Raw genomic sequence first — 21935 nt, 5'->3', positions numbered from 1 at the left:
GTACAAAACAAGGTTACTCCTTGGTCTAACAAACGGATGCCAAAAACTGGCGCTGATTTTTACGTTTGCTGCTAAACTTGTGACTTAGATGGTGACTATGAGGAGAATCAGAGGTATGTCCTTTATCTGATCAGGATTATGTTTTCATGTCGCCTCCACAGTCTTGCTTATCCGTTGACCATTTGGCGAGCGATTAAGTGGTCATCTTGAAGACTTTGGGGTGAGGAGTGGAACGCGCCGACTGCATTGTTATGTTTTGCCGCTGATGCTATGTTTCCGCCCCGATCGGGTAAATGGAGGGAAGTGTACTGTTTTCCGTGTGCTTCCTGTAATTCTAATCCTCCTCCCAGCAGCGGCATGCCATCTCTTTCAGACGACGACATTGGCATTGGCCAAAGTACTGAAGGACGTTTGTGACATAGCAGTCAACAAGTACATTACATATTTACATCCTTCGTCTTGCCTATCTGATTTACATTGATAACGTTCTATTTATATCTATTGGCCATTCGGGTAATCTAGATGCCATCGTACCATCGATCGATTGCCCCTTGACCTATTGAACCTAAAGTAATGTAGATATGTACTTTTTGCGCACGACATTGTTGTAAAATACATGTTGTTGACCTCTTGTCTGTCTGCTGCACTCGCCACTATTCGACCTTCAGTACGTTCACACCAGGTCTAGACCTTTGTTTACAATATTGTTATTAGTAACTATTACTACCGGTTACCGTAGGGAAGCGTGTGGTTCACATGGCCTTGGCACAGTAAGCTGTTTTGCACAGAACTAGAAAAACACTCATCAGAGATTACAGATCTCCCATGAAAACAGAATAACGTTCGTTACATAATGAAGATCGTGATGGGAAGGCTTTCTTAATTGTCCTTTAATATCGGGGGTTGGATAAAGTCTGCATTAAAAAAAACCCGGATACGGTCGAACTTAGGTAACCATTTTGTTAAAGTACCCAGTCCGGGATCATACATGTACATTATATAACTTAGAAAGGAAACACAGTTATTCGTAAATAAGCTGCTGATAACACAACTCTGTGTGTAAAGGTGAAACACAGTGTTTGTCTGCATTCAGGGTCGTTTGGCACACGTGGTGTCACGTACATAACAGTGACTTCCATTTAGCGTTTAGGTCTCAAAGGAGATAAACACACTTTTCTTCCAGAAATATTGCCATCAACTACCCTAACCCCCCCACCCCACCCCATGCTTAAAAAGGCATCAAAACCAGGTTGTCTTTTGGAATGACAAAGATGTATACGTGTATTAAAGAGTTTATAGCAAGAACTTGACAATGACACCAATGTCACGTACAGTATGTTGACTTCCTATCTCCCTACGGTAGCTCACACCAATTAGCAGTCCGAACTTCTGCGTCAAATATATATAAATAGCGTTCTTCCCTACCGGTCAGCTGCGCGGTTCTCATGAATTTGGGACACGATATAAACTGTCCGTGACACACTACTGCGTCTGGACTGAGCTCAACATACGGCGAAAATGTGGCAGTTCAACGTACTTCTGATCGTGGCAGTGACGGTCTGGCCGTCCTCGGCACAAGGTAAGGGCCCTGTCACACTTGTGCGTATATTCAAGTGCGCATAAGTTCCGCAGTAACATTTTTTTTGTTTAAGTAAATTTTGCGTGGAGGAAGTTGTTTTCTACTTTGACCCACCGTTGAGCAGTCTAGTTATCAAACCAAAGAAATTACTTCTTCGGCTGCAAACTTAATCTAAACCAAAAACATGTTAATACGCAACTCCTGCGCACTTGAATATACGCACAAGTGTGACAGGGGCTTTCGACGAGCAGTGTGCGTTTTGGTGAGGTCTTCTGAATGAAAAATACATAGTCCGAGAGGTGGTTCTGACTCTCACATATTTTGTTGTTTGGCATGATAATATGACATTGAGAAACCATGTAATGTCGTACTGGCGAGCCCAGGTGCTCTTCGACGTCTCAAACATTTTTCTCAAGACAATATTGTTAAAATGAAGATGTAAGAAGTCTAAGGACGCGTCTATGTTACCTATACAACGGACAAATGCGTTTATATTCATCAGTTGGTTCCCCCGTACATTAGTCGTTCGTTCGTTGGTGACTAACTCACTGACTCAATGTGCAGTGTATCTTTATCGTTGCAGTGGGTAGACCACGGCCCGTGCCATGGAAGCGACGCAAATGACTAGTTTGAGAAAGACTTCCATCCGCATCTAGGATTGCTTCTGAGCATCTTAGACTATTTCAACTCACAATGCCTTATATGATAAGAATAATGGCCTATTTATTTAAGGTAGCGATGGATATTGTTAGGTATGAAGACCTGGTTATTTGTCACATTCATTTAGTTGTCAGAAAGCGTGATAATAGAAATAAGTTGAGATGGCACCCATCTCATTTTTCAATAAAAGAGATATTTTTTATTTGTATTCCAGCAAACAAATGAGATAGGGGGTGCTTTCTCATATCTTACTAGCAAGGGGATTCTTAAATTTGTCTTCTAGTGAAAATGAGATAGAGGGGTCCTATCTCGTCAATTAACTAATAATTCTTGAATCTGTATTCAAATGAAATATGAGATAAAGGGGTGCTATCTCATATTTCACTAGAAAGAGAATTTTTAAATCTCTCTTCTATTGAAAAAATTAGATACAGGGGGTGCTATCTCATTACTTTACTAGAAAGAAAATTCTGTAATCTGTTTACATGTATTCTAGTGAAAAAAAGCAAATAGCTTGGTGCTAATATTATTCTTCAACCTGTCTTGTGCGAAATGACATGAAAGAGAATTCTTGTATCTGTGTTCTAGTGAAAAATGAGAAAGAGGGGTGCTTCCTCATTTTTACTAGTAAGAGTTTGAGTCTGCATCATCTGTCTTTGCTACGTGCTGAAATGACATTGGTGAAATAACATGATGTGTTTGTGACAACAGTTAACCGGTGTAAAAGTAGTTATGATGATTTTTTGTTGAAATACATTTTAACATAAGAATGAGATACATAGCTATAGCTAAATATGAATTCTGCAAAACTGGACAACATTTGCAGATGTAATGAAGAAATGCTATAATTATTTAATGTTTGATGGTAAGCATTTTTCTTATTTTGGGTCTGGCATCTGATAGGTGCTTGTAAATATATTCAGACAAAGGTGGCCAGGCAAGTCCACCAAGATTAGAACAGGCTAAGGATATCGTTCACGAAGTTACGCGGTCTAGTTATTTATTTTTGTCTTTAAAATCTACTTGTCCCTGTCTCTCACAGCACAAGGCCAGTATGAGTACCTGACCTCTATAGACCGTTACGGGTTCTATAAGGTGCCCGTGTCGGGAACCATGACCGACGACAACCTCATCGCCACGTGTGCGCGGGCGGGGATGAGGCACGTGTGCTTCCACTCAGGCACCGGGACCTGCGGCTTCCACTGGAACTCAGACTGCATCAAGTACGACCACGACGACGTCAGCTGCATCACCACAGAGAATCTCTCCCAAAACCTGTGCGGAAACACCGACAAGTTGTCTTGTCAGCCCCTTAACGACGTCTTCGTGGTTCGACCGAACTTCTGGGGTGAGGTTGTCGCCTGGGGCGTGGACGTCGACAGCCAGCAGAACTTCAACGGGGAAGGATTCAGCTACAGTGGCATGTACGCCCTGTGTGCAGGTGAGGGTTGAACTTTTAATGTTTCACACAGCATCGGTAAAAGCGGATCAATCCGAAATCCCAGTGGTTGATCACAAAGGTGTCGTCAACAGGCACTTTGTCTTTGTTTCCACATAGTATATCAGAGAGCACCTCGTGGGTAACACAGCTGACGCCGCCGTCGTCGTACTTGACGCAGCCCTGGGTCCAGTGGCTGTTACAAGAATTCCTGTCTCTCCCTGAGTTGAGAGATACATACCTCATCCCCGCCGCCTCACAAGCGGCCTTTATGTTAACGGCAGACATGTTTCCCGACACACGGACCTTGTAGAAGCCGTAACGGTCTACAGTGGCCAGGTACTCCTGCTGGCCTTGTGAGAGACACACAAAAGTTGGGATAACCAGAGTTCCACGACCCCGTAACTTCGCCAACAATAATCAAAATTGTTTGAAAATAAAATCTGGTTCTACTGGCCTATCCCCGATTGCAACTTAGATGCCAGGCTTAACATAAAATTGGGTATACGAGATTTTAGGAGAGACTTGGAGAGTTTTGTTTACTAGCCAAAATGTCCTTACTACTGTGTCACGGACACTATGTTGACTTCCTATCTCCTTACGGTAGCTCACACCAATTAGCAGTCCGAACTTTTGCGTCAAATGTATATAAATAGCGTTCATTCCTACCGGTCAGCTGTGAGGTTCTCATGAATTATGATAAATGGTATAAAATGCCAAGAACAAAAACAAGTTTGTCACACACTACTGAGTTTGAACTGAGCTCAACTGACTGTTAAGATGTGGCAGTTCGTACTCTTGATCGTGGCTGTGACGGCCTGGCCGTCCTCGGCACAAGGTGAGACCATCGCGCCAGCAGGGTGCGTTTTGTACTCAAAACTATATCGTCCGAGATGTGGTCAATATCATAAGCTTGTGAGGTGTTTTATTTTTCAATGATTTTCGAAGGCCGACCATGTTTTATGTCTGGACTGCTGCATTTCTCTTCTGATATATTCAGAGATGCGCATTGGTCATAAGGTTGCCTTTCCAACTGCGTTCATCTGTTGGTTGCCTCCTTAGTTCGTTCGTTTTAGCAAGAATAAATTGAAGAATTGCGAACCCCTCTCGTCGTCGTGGGTAGGCCTTGACTCGTGCCTATTATCAAATTACAAGTGACTGCAGTTTGGGAATGATTCTTATCCAAATCTTAGGATGTTGTGGTGTTTTTTAGATATCATACCGTCCTCGTCTTAAATAATAAGAGGTTGATTATCAAGACATATTTTTGAATAGATAGCGCTAGCGATGAATACTATACAGTATACACATAATAATGTACATAGTGTAAACATCTGCATGTATGGTAATGAAGGTTTTTAATTTTCAAACTTCCACGAAAAATATTTCATTTTATGCTAAACCTGGCATCTAGCGCATCTAAGTTGCAATAGGGGATAGGCCAGTCGAACCATATTTTGTTTTCAAACAATTTGAAAAAATCTGAGATTATCGTTCGCGAAGCCCCAGGGTCGTGGAGCTCTGGTTATCCCAACTTTTGTGTGTCTCTCACAAGGCCAGCAGGAGTACCTGGCCACTGTAGACCGTTACGGCTTCTACAAGGTCCGTGTGTCGGGAAACATGTCTGCCGTTAACATAAAGGCCGCTTGTGAGGCGGCGGGGATGAGGTATGTATGTAACCACTCAGGGAGCCGGAGAGACAGGAATATTTGTACCACTCACTGGACCCAGGGCTGCATCAAGTACGACGACGGCGGCGTCAGCTGTGTTACCCACGAGGTGCTCTCTGATAAACTGTGTGGAAACAAAGACAAAGTGCATTGTCTGCCCCTTGATGACACCTTTGTGGTCAACCCAAACTACTGGGGTTTGACTCCCGGCTGGGGCGTGGATTACCAGACCGCCTCCGGAGGCCTGATTGGAGGGAACTACAACGACATGTACGCCATTTGTGCAGGTGAGGCTGGAGTGTCGGTGCTTATTACCTTCGCCGGGAGGGTTATGTTTTCGTCAGCGTTTGTGTGTGAATATATGCGTGTGTGTGTGTGTGCGTGCGCGCGTGTGTGTGTGTGTGTGTGTGTGTGTGCTGGCGCGCGTGTGTGTGTGTGTGTGTGTGTGTGTGTGTGTGTGTGTGTGTGTGTGTGTGTGTGTGTGTGTGTGTGTGTGTGTGTGTGTGTGTGCGTGTGGGTGTGTGCGTGTGTGTGTGTGGGTGTGTGTCTGTCTGTTAACAAGATTAATCAACAGAATGCATAGTTGGATTGTCTTCATACCTGGTAGGTGGGTTGGTCTTCTTTAGACCTCGAGACGATTAGATTTTGGGCCATTTACCGGCTTTCTATGGTACTGCAGTGGAACTTCCGTTTTCGATGTCTCGCACGCGTGTTATGAACATGCTATGATCTTGATTTTGGAGTGGTAGATATCTCTTGTTTACATCTCCATATATGGCTGTCATCTGTTGCAATAAAACGTACACATAGACCAGTTTAACTATGTTAGTGATGAAAATCAGTATTGTTATCATTGCATCGATAGTACATCTCTTCTAATACGCAGTTTCGGAGGGTCTCCAGTACATGCCGTGCATGAACGGAGGGACTATGGAAAACTTCGTGTGCAAGTGTCCGGCTTGGACCACTGGATTCAAGTGTGAAACGGGTGAAAAAATTATTAACTTCTTTATTATTCTTTTATAAATCATTATCAACTTCTATACATTTACAAAGAAAGTCATAAGATTTGTTAACATTCCTGGCTGCATTCTACAACTCAAAAACAAAAGGATATATATGTAGTGCTGGTAACACGTCCATAATTGATCATATTTGTAAATCAATCTTAAGAAGATATGGTAATAGTTTACAAAGTGTGTACTTAATGGTAAGTGCACGTGTACAAGTAATGAATGGTCACTTCTGATTTGTTGAATATTCTGAGCACAGGAAGTATCAATATCTTATCCCTTACTTTCATGCATAATGCGTGAAAATTTGAGTAACTGTTAACAGTAGCGTCCATAGTTTTGACGTTTCTAACCTTTTTATATTTATGTTTTCCAGATATCGAAGACGACTGCGATCGCTCTCTGTGCATGAACGGAACGTGCGTGGACCACCTGAACCACTACACCTGTAACTGTAACCCTGGCTGGACGGGAGTCAACTGTGATACAGGCGAGTTGACCCGTGTATGATTGAGAGAGCTTCAGGCATAAGCCTCAAGCCTCAAACCTCCACACGTAAAGGAACCCAACACACTTATCGACAAGAGTAGGGGTGACCCTGTGTACTTGGTCCAAAACGTGAGCCGTAGCGAAGCCCACTACTATGTACTAGCTAACTTGAAAAGGTATCAATTGAGGATGACTGCTTTACCTTTTGGTCTAACCGCTGTGTCCGCTGATAGGATTTCAATCCAAAATCACCTACTTCAAAAACACAGTTATACCAGCGTCACTTCAGCACTACAATTAGTCATTTGAGTACATGCAAAACAGTCTCTCGAGTCAACGTTAGACCTGATTGTATGTCAAGTGTGGCATGTGGTGAAATTACATGTAAATGTAGATAGTGTGATGTACACTAAGAAATATCTGGATTACATACTTCTGTAGTAAGCATTTCGGAAGTTAAAAGTGTTTGTACATCTTCCATATCTCAATGTAAAATGTTTGTAGTATTTATCCCAGAGATTTCTTGCCAGAACAACAGCAAGTTTAATGAAGAAAACAGGACTGAGGTGTTATTTTGAATGAACTTCTTTTACAGAAATGGTCGACGAGTGTCTGAACTCTCCGTGTCTCAATGGCGCATGCGTGGACCACCTAGGCGGCTACACCTGCCGATGTGACTCAGGATGGACAGGTGTTAATTGTGATACAGGTGAGATAGTCAAAGATGGTAGATTGTCGGTATTATAAGCTAATATCAATACTGTTGGTTCCACGACATACAAATTTCATACCATCACTATTCTCCTCTTTTGTCTTGATTGAATCAGTGGTTCAAGAGAGCTTAGACCGAAAACATTAAAACAAATTTCATTAAATCTGAAAGTACTATTCTTTCTCTCTTTGTCTCTGTCTGTCAATCTATCTTTCTATCTCTCTCTCTGTCCCTCTCGTGGCTTATACACAATGCACAATCCTTTTTGCTGACAATTTTATAAACTTGGATAAAGCTAACCACCAATTTTCTAATGTCATACTTCACAGAACTGGTGGACGAGTGTCTGAGCAACCCTTGCCTTATGGGCGCATGCGTGGATCACCAGGACCACTACACGTGCCGCTGTGACCCCGGATGGACGGGGATTCACTGTGATATAGGTGGGTTGGCTGGACATGTGTCCACTTGTAGGGTAGACATCAGATACACTTGTACCAATGCCTTACACTATATAACTAAAGGTCTCTGTCAGCTAGCAACCCTTCAATGGCAATATCATATCTACAGACAGTCACTAAGAAAGTGGCTGGTCCAATGCATAAACTCTATCTTCAATTTTGGGTAGAAGACATGATTGCGGTTCATCTATCGTATTGTATGTACCATATTTTGTGTGAAGATGAAAACTTTATAAATCAGAAGCTCAGAGCATCTCCATTTCATCCTCTTGCTAACAAGTGTACTTGGCACTAAGTTTCGGCAAGATATCATTTTGCCATACGGCACACTGGTTAAGAGTTCTGACAAACAAAGCGCTGACATTACATACTTTGCAGACATGGTGGATGAGTGTCAGAGCAACCCCTGCCTTATGGGCGCATGCGTGGACCACCAGAACCACTACCACTGCCAATGTGACCCAGGGTGGACGGGAGTCAACTGTGACGTAGGCGAGTTGGTTTTGGACTCGTGTTAGCGTCAAGACGTCACCAATACTAGATGTACAAGATTTAATGTCTTCTCGGATCTCAGCATACCAATGTCATGTACTGCAGCTAGATTTTCCAATAGCGTCGTAAACAGAAAGATTACAACAAGCATGTAGCAATTTGATAATAGTGTTGAACAGAAGAGTGCTAGTTTATAAGACATCTAGAACTGTGCATGTCGAAGCATCTCACCGTAAAATAGCTAAAACATTCTTACACGTAACTTTACTAGATGATATTCTAAGACTACTATCTAAGTATATTACAGACATGGTGGACGAGTGTCAGAGCAGCCCTTGTCTGAACGGCGCATGCGTGGACCACCAGAACCACTACACGTGCCAATGTGACCCAGGATGGACAGGAATCCACTGTGACGCAGGCGAGTTGGTTTGACATGTAGCTGCTTATAGAACAACATCAAAGACATTCATATCTCACTTGGTTCACGTTGTTTATTGACGTGTATTATTTTGATGACCATATATAGTCCGCCTAGCGTGTTGTATTCTCTATCCATCTTATGCGTAATCCAGAAGTATTGTTTATTCAGATATGGACGACTGTAGCAGCTCGCCTTGCCCGTCGAACTCCACGTGCATCGATGAAGTGAATGGATACACCTGTCAGTGCGCACCTGGATGGGATGGAGATAGTTGTCAGACAGGTATAGTTTCATCCCCCCTCTCTCCTCTCTCCCTCTTTATCTCTCTCTCTCTCTCTCTCTCCTTCGACGACTATGTTTGAATGAAAATAAAACACCCAAATGCTAAATAGAAGCCTAGCTTTCAGCTGATACCATTTCTACTTGCATACATTATTATTCACAGACATAGATGAGTGTAGCAGCTCGCCGTGCCCTGCAAATTCCACCTGCGTGGATGACGTCAACAGCTACACCTGTCAGTGCGCACCTGGCTGGACTGGAGGAAGCTGCGAAACAGGTGAATATCTTCCTTTCGTGCCGATGCTGCAGTGACGGGACACATTTTCAGTTCCATACACGACGTTCTTCTAGGGTTCTTCTATGATGATGACGATGGTGATGGTTTTGAAATCAACGTTAATGTTGTTTTGTGGCCTAAATAGAGAAAGGGGGAGGGGTTGGCTTATGATTCTATTCTAACATTAGCAAAGGAAATATGACATTACGCTCTGTGTGCTTAATTTCATGTTTTGCAGAAATCGACGAGTGCGCGAGCAATCCGTGTTTGTCCGGAGGGACGTGTGTGGACGGACTGAACCAATACAAGTGCATCTGTCCGGACAAGACAACCGGAGACAACTGTGAAACAGGTCTGACATGTCAAATTTTTCGTCATTATCTTTTCATCTGTAGTATACAGCTGTACACACAACAACTATATATCTGACATGCTGTATGGTTGGATTTAGAGTATGTTTCAGCTTAGACCAACTGTAAACAGACAGCTGTATGTCCCTTAGTTTATACTGTGTGTTTACCTTTTGTTGCTGTAGCTATCTTCGCCAACCAGTGCTACTGGTTCTCCGCGGACAGCCTGCCCCATAAAGACGCCGCCACCGCCTGCACCACCATGGGAGGACACCTAGCGGACGTGAAGGGAACGCAGGACCAGCAGCTGCTGGCTGACCTCATCAGTCACGGCAGCGACGTCTCCCATTGGACCTCCGTCAGGACATCGACTGCCTCCCTGATTTACAGCGACGGTACTCCTGTGTTTGGTAAGACTTTGATTCAACTCTGTTAACAAAATCAGTATAGGTCACGTCAGTACTGACCATGTGCAAGTTTATATTTACCTTACATCATTGTCTGTGATTCAACTATTTAAAGACGGAAAGAAATGTGTTGTGTAGCTTTATTATTGGATCTGGATCTGGCATAGTAGATATCGTTACGACTTTGAAAAACATGAATGCGTTTTCAAGAAATGTCAAGAAATAGTTGCTGCATTTTTGACATGTACGTTTCTCGCGACATCTTGGCTGCTAAGTCTATTGTTTCCGGATTCCAAGGTTCCACCTGGATGTCTCCGACCGCCTACGGTCCGTATGACCAGTGCGTGCTGCTGGACAGTCAGGACAACTACCAGGGAAACTACCACGTCTGCTCCGAGGAACACAACTTCGTCTGTGAATCCGGTTAGTGCATACGTACAGTGGGTGTGCATACACCAGCGCATGCGCATCTTGATATTCCAGGACGTAACAGCCATACTTTCCAAAACACGTCGCTGTTGCGTTCATTTTCCCCATTGTATGCCCAGCCTCCATAGATGAAAAGTAACACGTTCCGTTTGTCTTACGCCCCCCTCTCAATTGGCCCGCCTCACGCAGGATTTTTTCGAATTGACAAAGCACTCAACGAATTTCATCGACAAAAAACAAATCTTTTTAAAGCTTTGTGTGTTTTGTTATCTTTTTTTGGTCATACTTGTGCGTTTTGAATGATACTCCCATTATAAAGTCAAGGGTAACACAGATCCAGTACAGGACGCAGCGACGCCGCCAGCGTGCCGCGGGTCCAGTGAGAGGGGGGCTTTAGCAGAATGTCAGAACTACTTATCAACGTGTTTGTCCCCAGGTGCTCAGGTTTGCCCTCATTGTCAGAACGGAGGCAACTGCAGCTCCTGCTTCGCTGACTCCATCGTCACCTGCGACTGTCCCGTAGGATTCACTGGTGACCTGTGCGAGAAAAGTAAGGCAACATCGTCAACGAACAAACAAACAAACAAACAAACAAACAAACAAACCAAAAACAGAGGACTGAATACTGTGATACACCTTGTAGTGAAGTAAGCGTTCATGAAATATGATAATTGTTAACTGCCGTCACCACTTACCATTGAAAACCTCAAAAACTTCTTCGTCATATATTGATCATGTGTGGTACATTGTCTGTCTAAGTGTATACTGTTTGATATCTCTGGTTGTAGTTATAAAACCGCCTTTCAAAAATCCTTCTTTTTACTCTACGAGCCATTTTTGGTGTTTGCATTCCTGACTAATGGCATCACTGTGATCGTGAAAGCATACAAATTATGCTATGTCAAGAGTTTGTTATCATCTGTCAAAACAATTATTTCATGTGGCCATGAAATGTTTTACAGACATAGATGATTGCGCAACCACGCCTTGCAAGAACAACGCCACCTGCGTCGATCTGGTTGATTCCTTCGAATGTGTCTGTGACCGAGGCTACACCGGGCTCTTGTGCGAAAGCGGTACGTTGAATATGAAACTTTCCTTTATCAGAACTCGAACTAAAACGATTCATAACTCAACCAAACTGTCATATGATTTGCCAATATTCAACAGGTGTATTAGAACTATTCATAGCTCACTAGCTTCCTAGAGCACACAAAAAAGAATGCTTGTGTAACCCATACGTGTTTTTCTGCAGATCTGGACTTGTGCCATCCCAACCCGTGTCCATATGGCTGGGTCTGTGTGGACAATGTTTCAGGCATCCAGTGTGAAAGTAAGATCATTCACTGTTTCTAAAACTTAAAATTCTTGCAGCATTTGGCCATAAATTCATGATAATCTCCAGTAACAATAGGACAACCAGGACAGTGGTATTTACAAAGTTTAACATCTTTGTCCGTGCTTTCTTCTCATCCAAACGTTTCTTCGTATCTTCCACAGTACCAGACCCAGTTGCAGGGGCCAGGACGGAGTACTGCGCCCGGTACTCTTGCGGTCCGGGCTGGCACTGCAGGGAGGATGGCCCGACTGGGTTCTCCTGCGTTAGTGGCTAATACGTCACGTGACCATACGTCATCACCTCCCACAAGCAGCCCTGCAAGGCTCTGAATCAGCTTTAGATAATTTCTGGTGAAAGTTATCATCAGTATGACATTCACAACAGAAAATACCTTCTTCACCTTAAAGCGGCTTTCTTTCATCATGATTCACATTTCAAAATAAAGTGGTTCTATCATCAGTGCCGGTTTTCTTGTTCTTTTGATGTCAGTATGCTTAATCATTGAGGTTATGGCATACATCTATCGAATAAGTATACTATGTACAAATGGCGTTTATAAGCACTGTATACAGACACTTTAGATATATACGCCAGGTACTAGTCTTCATTTGTTTGGGAAACATCGATTCAGAGGAACACGGTGAGGTAAATCTAACATGCATATACAAGTACAAATTAAGAGATAAACGCGACACGTTTTGCAACTACAATGAACTTCAGGAAGCTAATGTTTAGAATTAGCGGATAAAATCAAGTATACTAAAAACGCAGAACGCACTTAGCAGAACGCATTCAGCAAAACGTCTCTCTCTTTCCTACGTAAACGGCTCGTTAGCACCAGAGCCACAGACAAGTAAACCACCAAAAGATTAACAGCCTCTAGAGCGACTTCACAATCGGTCCGGGAAGACTATCGAAGTTACATTGACAGCACAATCAGGGACATGGAGATAACGAAGCAAACTGGGAGAAAACTCTTCTGTCAGCATGAAACAACTTCCTCGCCCAGAAGTTTGCCGCACCACCTACAGCAGACACCCACAGTCAGCGCCTGGCCACGGTAAACCAGGAAGATCATCTCAGTGACAGGACATTGAAGAGTGTCCGAAAGCTCAGAGCACCATGTTCCAGGGTGTGACAATATATCAATCAATATGAATAAATCTAAAGTAAGTAAGGCCACAATGACATGATTTATGCATGGCATCTTTAATGTTTCCCAGTTTACAAAAAGAAAGAAATGAAATCATATTATTTTTTGCTACACCATCATCTGCAAAATAGACTCTACGACACCTTGCCACTTTGTGACGTGTCAATACGAAATCCATAAGCTGCACACAGAAAAGTACAATATCATTAAACCAGTAAGTCTATATGGCCAGTCTTTATTTTGAAGGTATGTGTATGTCCTTATGTCATTTTGTGGTCAGGTTTACCTACAAAAAATAACGTAACGTTATACACGAATGTAGGTGGCGCTTCCACGGGCGGTCACGGTGTTACACGGGCTCCTCACGCCGCGACTGAAAATCTATCATTTTCAAATCAGCTCGTGTATGTGAAGACGACTTAACCTGTCTGCGACAATGTTCAGTGTGTTGAAGCGTGATATGTCTCATATTTTCACATTTTTCTGTGCCGGGAGAATATATCCTATGAGAGCCTAATCTGCAGTACTTCTCCCGGCCGCACCGAGAAAAGTGTCAAAACGACCGTCAAATTGCCAAATTTCGGTCTTTTTGGGAATCGGAAAATCGCGAAAGGCCCACAAAGGGGTTTAGAATTTGAAAGTTTCTTTGACTTTATTTTCGAAAACGCGATCATCTAAGGCAAAGAATGTCAATAATCAAGACATGTCACAAACCAAATGATTAGACATCAGGTCACAAATGATGTTTTACCAATAAAGGGCAATTATACATTTCCTGTACATTGTTACTTTCTAAATAGCTATCACATTCAAATTTCAATCCTATTTTGAAATCAAAATGACGCCGACGTTCAATATAAAGTCCTGGTAGTGAACCACAGAGTGGTCATAATGAGGGGCATATTCCAAATCTACCCTAGTAGAAGGCTGTCGTCGTAATCTTCACAGTCCATGTCTTCTGGCTGCAGTCCTGTACCGGATCGCTTGATGTCGTCTGATGATGGCTGACTCACTTGACTGTATACGTACTGTGTTGACGGCTGGTGTGCACCACTGCCATTGCCTGCCGTCTCCTGCACAGGTATCCTCAGGTGAAGCTCCTCGTCTATCCTCAACACACGAACAAATGGACGTTGATCATCAAAACGACATACGTGTATACATATTCTATGGCAACAATTTGAAGTAACATTACAGGTAGTTTTTGGCAGAAATTATGTACATGTACATGTACAGTGTATATGTAACTTGAAGCAAAGGGTCAGGAAAATAGCAAGCCATCGTGATGATGAAAGTAGTATGTAATTTTGCTGCCATGACAAGGGCGAAGTTTACCTGTTAGAAAAGCAAGGCATAAAAAATGTCATAATTCCCCCTCCAAAGATCTACTTGGGGTAACGTTATGTGATCGAGAATTTCTAACCTTTTATGTTTTCAGCAATATCCCCTAACTCAGCGTCCTCCAGGGCTTTCCGCAGAACCTCTAGAGTGGCCTTCCTCCCGTTCTTCATTCTCCACTGATTTAAAACCTTCATACAGCATTCCTTCACTATGCCTTTCTCTTCCGCCTCAATGCGACCGATTTGGACTTCCTTTATTTGTAATTTTCGCGCAAAGTCCTTCCATTTGTCAGCTGGTACTTCCTCAGCGATGTCGTAAAAGTATTTCGATACTCCTGAAATAGAAACAAACACCTTTGATGGAATATCGACGATACAAAACATGTCAATAGTAGATAACATCGACTACTTTGAGTTGTCCCTTTGGCTAAACAAGGTTTGACTGTATAGGGGGCGCTTCTGTCACCCGTGGCCAGATTACTTTTGGAAACATATATTGTCTAATCCTTGGCGGAACAGACGCTAATGTTTTCGATGCTTGTATTAGTAAGTTACATCACTATTTGGAATAAGGTAAAGCCAGTTTAGGGTGCCAGAAAGACGTATGATTCATCATATCAGCAAAACCTATCAGGTATCAAACTACCGTCTGTTTCAGCAAGGAGGTTGGTTTCAGCAAGTGACTACTTCCGGGTTCAAAAATGCACCGTTTGAAGTGTATCTAGGACATTACATGAAGAAACTTTGCTGTTCTAGACGCCTCATATGATCACTGATATACTTACGAATTGAAAACGTGAAGACAGTACCTTGTTTCCCTTGATTGGCCATGCCAAATAAACGCCCGGTTCTTCACAAAATTCATCAAACGGTTTCCAGCGAGTGACTTTCAAACGTTGGCCATGTCGCTTTTCTGTAAAGTCAAGGTTTCCGAAATCTTGACAGGTCCTCAAGGAAGTCTTAATACGTCATTAGGTTATGCTGAATAACCCTAAGGTACAATGAAGACAAGTTCAGTATCACAGTATGTTCAACACTCTCGTCAGTATGAATCATCAGTTTGTGGAAATCCCCACCGTGAGAAATTAAGGGACTTCCCATAGTGGTTATGAAATGATCATGTAGCAAAAATCAAATCTAGGAAAACTGTACACCCTTAATTTTAATGCTTTTATTTCTAAACATACAATCAATAAATTACGTATCTGATAATTAGTCACTGATGGTTTTCCTTACCGTATACACCTGTCCCTCAGGCACGGAGCACGGTTTGTCACTTTATCCTCCGGTCAAAGGTTGGCGTTTCTGCCGCTGATTGGTTAACCGTATGTATCGTTTAGAACGAACCATTTTGCTCTGAGGGTGGACAGCTTAGTTTGTTACCGACATGAAAAATGGAGGTATATTTTTGACTTGTCTGTCTGTGTGTGCGTGTGTGTGTGTGTGTGTTTCCACATTTTGTGGTCAATATAACTCATGAACCTCGGGATGGATTATGATGATATTTGGTATGCGGGTAGGTCTTGAAAAGACGAAGGTCAAGGTTGATTTTGGGCAACGGATTTCAAGGATGTTCGGAATAGGACTTTAATACATGTGGCATGTTATTCATGGCAAGTGGAACTTAAATACGGATACTAATCATGCAAAGAAGGGTATAGTTTGCATAATTGATGTGAAAGTGCCATAATTTGTTTGTGTAACATGGTGGGAATTACATACTTGTGACATGTGTAAGTTAGTTAAAGGTGTGTATCACTTTGCATAAATTATGTGAATGTACAGGATACTTGCATAATTTATGATGAAATGTAAGCATGGTATTTTGCCAAGGGAAAAGACTTTCACATATACAATATGATATATAATTTTGTTAGAGAAGGCCACAATTTAAGATGTATCACGCTAATTACAACCTTATATGTTTCATCGATGAGACAAGATGAAACAAGAAATCTAGAAAGGCTCAAAATATTTCATGGGGGTATGAAGTCTCCGAACTCTTGTTTAATTTTGTTTTGTGGGGTGATGACTGGACGACTGAAATACATCCTTACGTTTTGTTCAAATGTACGAAAAAAATGACAGTATTCCTGTAAAAATGAATCTGTGGACGTTTATCATAACATAGACTGTGGTTAATTACACTAAAATACTCCTTACCGTATACCTAATACAATCTGTATCTCCGAGTTCGGTGCGATTTTTCGGAATCATCAGACTTAACGACAAAATTAAGGAAAACACGAGCAACAAATTCATATTTTACTATTTCTACTTCGAAGTAACACATACAGAGGAGTTAGCTTATCTATCCATTGACGGTCCGAGTATATAGATATTTATATACCTTGCCATACATACACACTCAAGACAGGGCATCTGTCTACTCAACGAATTATTGCATATATTTGTAAGACATAAACATCCTCATGAATACTAATTGTATAATGACGTCAGTTGGACGGCTCACTGTTATCATTCAAACACTAACATTGTCCAAGGTAACTTCAATCTGCTTATATGTCGACATTATCAACAAGAAACTCAAAACGAGTTAAGACTTCTTGATTTGAAGTGATAGCCATTCACTACACTTTCTTGATTTATCTTTTAAAAAACTGTAAATAAGAATCTATAAAATGAAATACGATACTAGTAACTTGGGACTTGAGTCACACTTTGCGCACATGCGCAACAACAGCTTCGGGATCACCTTCCTTAAAGTTCTTCCTCATTTCTGCGATTGCGCAGTAGGCATCCGTCAGGTAGTCGTCTTGTTCGTCGGCCGGTATGTACTTGAGCTGGGGCAACATTGTGCGCATGACAGCTTTCAAACCCTCCGGATCGGTCGGGAAAGACTTGGGCGGGGCCGGTTGTCCGTTACACGTCAGAACTTCAAATCCTGCCTCCTCCAATAGCCGACCCATTCCGTCGATGTCGTCATTAGGCCACGGGTAGATGCTGTAGGTGAAATCTTTAAGGTACTCCCTCCACTTCGGCAGATCCAACTGGCCTATTTGAGCCGCTGACTCCAATAGACAGTTGATCACCAGCTCCCCTCCAGACTCAAGACATGAGGAAATGTTCTTAAAGGCGCTTTTCTTGTCTTGGATCCAGTGCAGAACCGTGAAGCAGGTGGCCTTGGTGAACGCACCTTTCCACTCAGGTTTGAAGTGGGCGGGGTCGGAGGCGTCGGCCGCGTGGAAACTGATGTTCGCACCAGCGTTGTTCTCTGATGCGAAACTGCAAACAAAAATTAACATGAGAAAAAGAAATGTCTGGGACGGGCGGCTAGACCATCTTTGTGCTTCTAATACAGCGATAGCTAATCAATGTCTTACTTTCTGGCTTTCTGGACAATCGGGGGCTCGTATCAAACTCGACACATCATGTGAAACTCAACTTGATAACATCAATGATACCTGATGAAGTCTGAGGACAAATCGATCCCCACGACAGACTTGACTCCCGGCTGCTGAGACATGAGTTTGGTGATCTCTCCAGTCCCACAGCCAACATCTAGCACCACGTCACCCTCCTGCCACGTTATGTACCTGGGAGAAAGCGTACGTGTAGTTAGCAGACAGAAGTCTAGCGCAGTTCAAATTTCTTATTTGTGACCGATGTCACGGTGTTGGTCTACTTGCATGCAGCAACGCAATGTCAAATTTCTGTGGCAAAGTGTCATTGTATGTCTTTTCATTGATTGATTTTAAAAGATGTTGCTCGCTAGTATCATGAACATCAAAACAATTCCATCCTACCTGTTTATCAGATCCACCGCTACCTTCTGTTGTCCCTCCCGGTTCTTCGCGTACTGATCGGCATTTTCAATATCCATGGCAACTAGGAACAAATACGTCATTATCAGCCTCAACAGTATCTCTGTTGCATTGGTTGACACCTAAATACACAAAGATCTTGAACGTGCCCCATAGTAGCCTCTACCAGGCTCTAGAGGCGACTGGAAAGAGTAGAAATTGGCCAAATAGACAGCAGAAAAACATGAAAGAGGAGTTAGTCTGCTATAGGGGTACAGTTTGCCGATCTGAATGACATATTGGATCCTCTCTCCGTAGCCGACTCCCTTAGCGTACTAGTCACTCTATTTGGCCAATTTCTACTATTTTCCAGCCATCCGCGGAGCCTGGTAGAGGCTACCCCATAGTCAGACGCTACTCACTACACCGTCACTCCGCCTTATAGCGATCGACCTCTGAATTGCATACAGAGTACATGCCAAAGTGGTTTGTTTACATAAAGATGTTCCCATGCCACCATGCATGTAGTTATACGGGTTGGTAGGTTTGAGGAAGTTACACAGTATCTAAACACCGTCAATCAGTACCTTCGAGGGGGTGTATCCTGTTTTTCACATCAACACTATTTCTCTCTCTCAGAGACGTATCTTTGACTTATTTCCTTGGTATTTCCGGGACGTTTTGTTCCATTGAAACACAACTTCCTACAGCTTTTACAGATATCGGTATGCAGCACTTTCAGGCGATGAAAAGGTCAAATGTGGCAACTTTACGTGCACCACATAGTTTTGTGGCGTTACAACAGCATCATGATAACGTACAGCAAACTTCCATTTTAGTACTGGCGAAGGAGGGTGAGGAGACACCGAAGATCAATTTGCAAAAGGATTAGAATGCAGTGACCATCCGCGGGCCCACACAAAGGAACACACATGACTGGTTTCCTTCCACTGACTCTCTAGCTCTCCAGGTATAACTTCAGCCGAAGGTTTGATAGAAACAACAGAACTCTATACCGCACGCGCAACCACTTGTTATCTTAAGTTTTCTTCTAGAAGACAAACTCACCTTAAGTCTTTATCCCCGTGGTTGAGTCTCCTTGTGCGTGTTTCTTGGCTCTTCTTGTAGCAGAAGCCGTGGACTGATAAGGAATGCCGCCGTCCTTACCTGACCCAGATGTGACCAGTCTGTGCTTCGTTGACTGACGGGGAAAGACTAAAGAAGGATCATGCAAATTTACATGTGGGACCCCCTGACAGAGATTTCCGGACAAGGGGTCGTCTCAGACGTTCACGCTTTCTTGAAAGCAGGAGTATATTGAAAGATATTGAACAAATAGATTTCGTTGACGACAGGTGTTTAGCACCAGTATGTATTGGGCAACACAAGTATTTCCATACACTGAAAATACTTAAAACCGCAGTAGGATCAAAGAAATAAGAAAGAATACAACATGAATAGACAATACCAGAAAGTAAATTAGTAATGTAAATTGACGGATATTGTATTGCTTTTGAATGAAATTAGGGTAAATTGCACATGGGTGCATATCACATGTGTCCCTCTTACAGACGCACAAAGATCGACGCTTTTAATACAATATGATTCACCTCACAAAATGTCTAGTTGCTCTTTGATTTGTTTGAATTATTAGAGGAAATGTGATATCGTTTATCGTACTATACAGAAGGGAGAATCTAGCTGATTATTCCTGTACGTAAGAGATTGTACCCCGTCTGTTTTGTGAAAAATAGGTCGGAATGTGGACGACATGAAGAGACAGGAAAAGTATTGAGAACAGCAACGATCGGCGTTTCCGCGCATGCTAAGGTTGATAAGTCACTCATATCGATTCCCACAAGCTAGTCCGTCAGCTTTTTGTGTGCCTCCAAAATAGTATAAGGTTCAGTGATCGTCAGAATGTCACATCCGACTGGTTCACGCGGTGCAGAAATGGAAAAACAAACGATACCAAAGCCCAGGTCACATGATACGTACTCTGCCAGATGAAAGGGGACTTGACATTTAAAGGAAACATGATTGTCATACGACGTCATGGTATACGGAATCAATTATGTATCATAACCATATCCTGATTAGCTTTTATGTGGCCAGTGACTAATTGAAGTAGCTAGTAGTCCCACGGGTATTGGAAGTTCCTGTTGGCGTAGTCGCAGAGAGCGGCACCGGGACAGTCTGTATCCCCACTGGCCGCACCGAGGTCGGAGTGACAGTACAAACCGAAGTCCCACCCGGGCCCGATCTTCTGCAGCTCATTCCCGCAGGCTATCAGGGTTTTCCCGGCCTCCAAGGCTGCTCTGGTCGGCAGTTCGTCTTCGAAGTACCCAAGGAAGTTGATTCCGATGGAGACGGAGTTACAGCAGGGTGTGTGCGCTCCCCTAATCGGAAAGACGTTTAATATTTGATAATAAATACAGACTGTGTCAAATACACAGTCGATGACCAATGTCAGTCAGTATATACAGAGTAGAACACATACTGCACAGACAAAAATTACAAAACAAAAATTTCATAAATGACACAAACCTGGTTAGTGAAAAGCAATCCTATCATCACATAATATGGATAGTAAAACATCCCATCTTGAGCTAATGTATATACATGTATAGAACAGAATGAACTTGACAAAATAAAAACTCACGTATTGTCCCATCCGCGCCCCACGTACACGTTGCCGAAGCCGTCGATGAGAAAGTTGTAGCCGATGTCGTCCCATCCTTTGCCCATGTGTTCCTGCTGGATCTCCCTTACCCTCGCCATGTACTCCTCCTGGTCGCTGTACCCTCCCCAGTTGGACAGGTGTCTCCAGTAGCTGTCGCTGTGGTGAATCACAACCTTGGTTGTCGGGTGGCTGAGCGGTGTGCGGGCCCTGGGCGGCTCTGCGCCCCAGTCCGCCCTGCTGGTCATGTTCAGGCGGTCACAGGCCGACTCACCCTGGACACAGGCCGGGACGAGTAAGAGAACCAGGTAGAGGAGTTTCATCGTCACGTGATGTAGGACGCCTGGAGTAGCAAGGAAATATTTGCAAACTTTAGATTAATATTGAGGTCAAATGAATTCTACCACGTGCACAATTCCTACTTCAAAAACCTTTTTAAAAGTCGTGTACATATATTATCAGCGATGATTCTGAGAAATACTCTTTGTATATATTCTATGTTGTCATGCATGCCTTTAACATAGGCCCGTTAGCGCCTGAAATAAAGAACTAATGATAACTTCAACTTCTGATATAGCGACATTGCGCATTGTAAGCGAATAGAACAGAACTGAACATGCCAGATAAATTACGTACCTTGTGAAGATCACGTCAGAAGTGGTACAAAGTCGGTGCCGATATGTGCTACAATAACGGCTCGAGATAACTTTTATATCCGTCGACTATTTCCGGTGTTTTTCCGCTCACGACAGAACGTTTACGTCAAGACTTACCCTTTGGACTTTTATTAAAATTCGTTTATTAGTATATTTTGCAGCTGATAGATGGAAATTGGTTCAATTCCCAGTATTTTATATTGTTACCAACTTGTATTATCATGGTCCATTTTTCCAACTCTCTTAGGACGTCCTTTGGACTTACAATACTGAGCTCTGTATCATGGAGTTCGACTTTAAAGTTAATTTCCGGTAATGTA

At 42.8% G+C, this 21935-nt stretch overlaps 4 protein-coding genes across 7 annotated transcripts; 1 reads left to right on the top strand and 3 right to left on the bottom strand.

The window, feature by feature from the left end:
- The first annotated feature begins 1441 nt into the window (after positions 1-1441).
- On the top strand, positions 1442-12481 carry LOC136444081 (fibropellin-1-like). Of its 2 annotated transcripts, none has more exons than XM_066441559.1 (17): positions 1442-1579; positions 3282-3680; positions 6234-6335; positions 6737-6850; positions 7445-7558; positions 7891-8004; positions 8401-8514; positions 8822-8935; positions 9107-9220; positions 9384-9497; positions 9736-9849; positions 10033-10257; positions 10552-10677; positions 11120-11233; positions 11646-11759; positions 11939-12016; positions 12184-12481. In XM_066441559.1, exons 1-17 carry the CDS (start codon positions 1519-1521, stop codon positions 12294-12296), a joined length of 2244 nt encoding a protein of 747 aa, XP_066297656.1. In that variant the 5' UTR covers positions 1442-1518; the 3' UTR covers positions 12297-12481. The 2 variants fall into 2 exon arrangements, with proteins under 2 accessions (XP_066297656.1, XP_066297657.1); XM_066441560.1 differs by lacking the exons at positions 1442-1579; positions 3282-3680 and adding exons at positions 4389-4515; positions 5233-5634.
- Positions 12482-13212: 731 nt separating this feature from the next.
- LOC136444115 (tumor necrosis factor receptor superfamily member 1A-like) lies at positions 13213-15849 on the bottom strand. 2 transcript variants are annotated; one of them, XM_066441616.1, is made up of 4 exons: positions 15752-15849; positions 15325-15506; positions 14599-14850; positions 13213-14280 (listed from the first exon to the last, which is right to left on the bottom strand). In XM_066441616.1, the coding sequence occupies exons 2-4, from the start codon at positions 15344-15346 to the stop codon at positions 14087-14089; spliced, it is 468 nt and encodes a 155-aa protein (XP_066297713.1). In that variant the 5' UTR covers positions 15347-15506; positions 15752-15849; the 3' UTR covers positions 13213-14086. The 2 variants fall into 2 exon arrangements, with proteins under 2 accessions (XP_066297713.1, XP_066297715.1); XM_066441618.1 differs by lacking the exon at positions 15752-15849 and having other exon boundaries at positions 15325-15580.
- Positions 15850-16613: 764 nt separating this feature from the next.
- LOC136444107 (juvenile hormone acid O-methyltransferase-like) lies at positions 16614-19462 on the bottom strand. Of its 2 annotated transcripts, XM_066441609.1 has the most exons (4): positions 19348-19462; positions 18283-18364; positions 17941-18072; positions 16614-17761 (listed from the first exon to the last, which is right to left on the bottom strand). In XM_066441609.1, the coding sequence occupies exons 2-4, from the start codon at positions 18357-18359 to the stop codon at positions 17191-17193; spliced, it is 780 nt and encodes a 259-aa protein (XP_066297706.1). In that variant the 5' UTR covers positions 18360-18364; positions 19348-19462; the 3' UTR covers positions 16614-17190. The 2 variants fall into 2 exon arrangements, with proteins under 2 accessions (XP_066297706.1, XP_066297705.1); XM_066441608.1 differs by lacking the exon at positions 19348-19462 and having other exon boundaries at positions 18283-19341.
- A 292-nt stretch (positions 19463-19754) lies between these two features.
- On the bottom strand, positions 19755-21830 carry LOC136444114 (peptidoglycan-recognition protein SC2-like). Its single transcript, XM_066441615.1, has 3 exons — positions 21596-21830; positions 20942-21302; positions 19755-20678 (listed from the first exon to the last, which is right to left on the bottom strand). The coding sequence occupies exons 2-3, from the start codon at positions 21280-21282 to the stop codon at positions 20411-20413; spliced, it is 609 nt and encodes a 202-aa protein (XP_066297712.1). The 5' UTR covers positions 21283-21302; positions 21596-21830; the 3' UTR covers positions 19755-20410.
- Positions 21831-21935: the final 105 nt, after the last annotated feature.

This window comes from Branchiostoma lanceolatum, chromosome 10, assembly GCF_035083965.1.
Source record: "Branchiostoma lanceolatum isolate klBraLanc5 chromosome 10, klBraLanc5.hap2, whole genome shotgun sequence".
Classification (NCBI taxonomy): Eukaryota; Metazoa; Chordata; class Leptocardii; order Amphioxiformes; family Branchiostomatidae; genus Branchiostoma; species Branchiostoma lanceolatum.
The sequence above is the reverse complement of the archived record's forward strand: the minus strand, read 5'-3'. Positions and strand labels throughout refer to the sequence as shown.

Bases quoted from the DNA above. Each gene is read 5' to 3' on its own strand.
- LOC136444081 (XM_066441559.1), top strand. From the start codon at position 1,519: ATGTGGCAGTTCAACGTACTTCTGATCGTGGCAGTGACGGTCTGGCCG. The intron at 3,681-6,233 runs GTGAGGGTTGAA...TCTAATACGCAG, and splicing joins CATGTACGCCCTGTGTGCAG to TTTCGGAGGGTCTCCAGTAC. The intron at 10,258-10,551 runs GTAAGACTTTGA...CCGGATTCCAAG, and splicing joins CGACGGTACTCCTGTGTTTG to GTTCCACCTGGATGTCTCCG.
- LOC136444115 (XM_066441616.1), bottom strand. From the start codon at position 15,346: ATGGCCAATCAAGGGAAACAAG. The intron at 14,851-15,324 runs GTACTGTCTTCA...TTTCTATTTCAG, and splicing joins GGCCAATCAAGGGAAACAAG to GAGTATCGAAATACTTTTAC. The intron at 14,281-14,598 runs GTTAGAAATTCT...TGTTGAGGATAG, and splicing joins TATTGCTGAAAACATAAAAG to ACGAGGAGCTTCACCTGAGG.
- LOC136444107 (XM_066441608.1), bottom strand. From the start codon at position 18,383: ATGACGTATTTGTTCCTAGTTGCCATGGATATTGAAAATGCCGATCAG. The intron at 18,073-18,282 runs GTAGGATGGAAT...GCTTTCTCCCAG, and splicing joins GCGGTGGATCTGATAAACAG to GTACATAACGTGGCAGGAGG. The intron at 17,762-17,940 runs GTATCATTGATG...TTTTGTTTGCAG, and splicing joins TTGTCCTCAGACTTCATCAG to TTTCGCATCAGAGAACAACG.
- LOC136444114 (XM_066441615.1), bottom strand. From the start codon at position 21,282: ATGAAACTCCTCTACCTGGTTCTCTTACTCGTCCCGGCCTGTGTCCAG. The intron at 20,679-20,941 runs GTGAGTTTTTAT...CTTTCCGATTAG, and splicing joins GGGCGCGGATGGGACAATAC to GGGAGCGCACACACCCTGCT.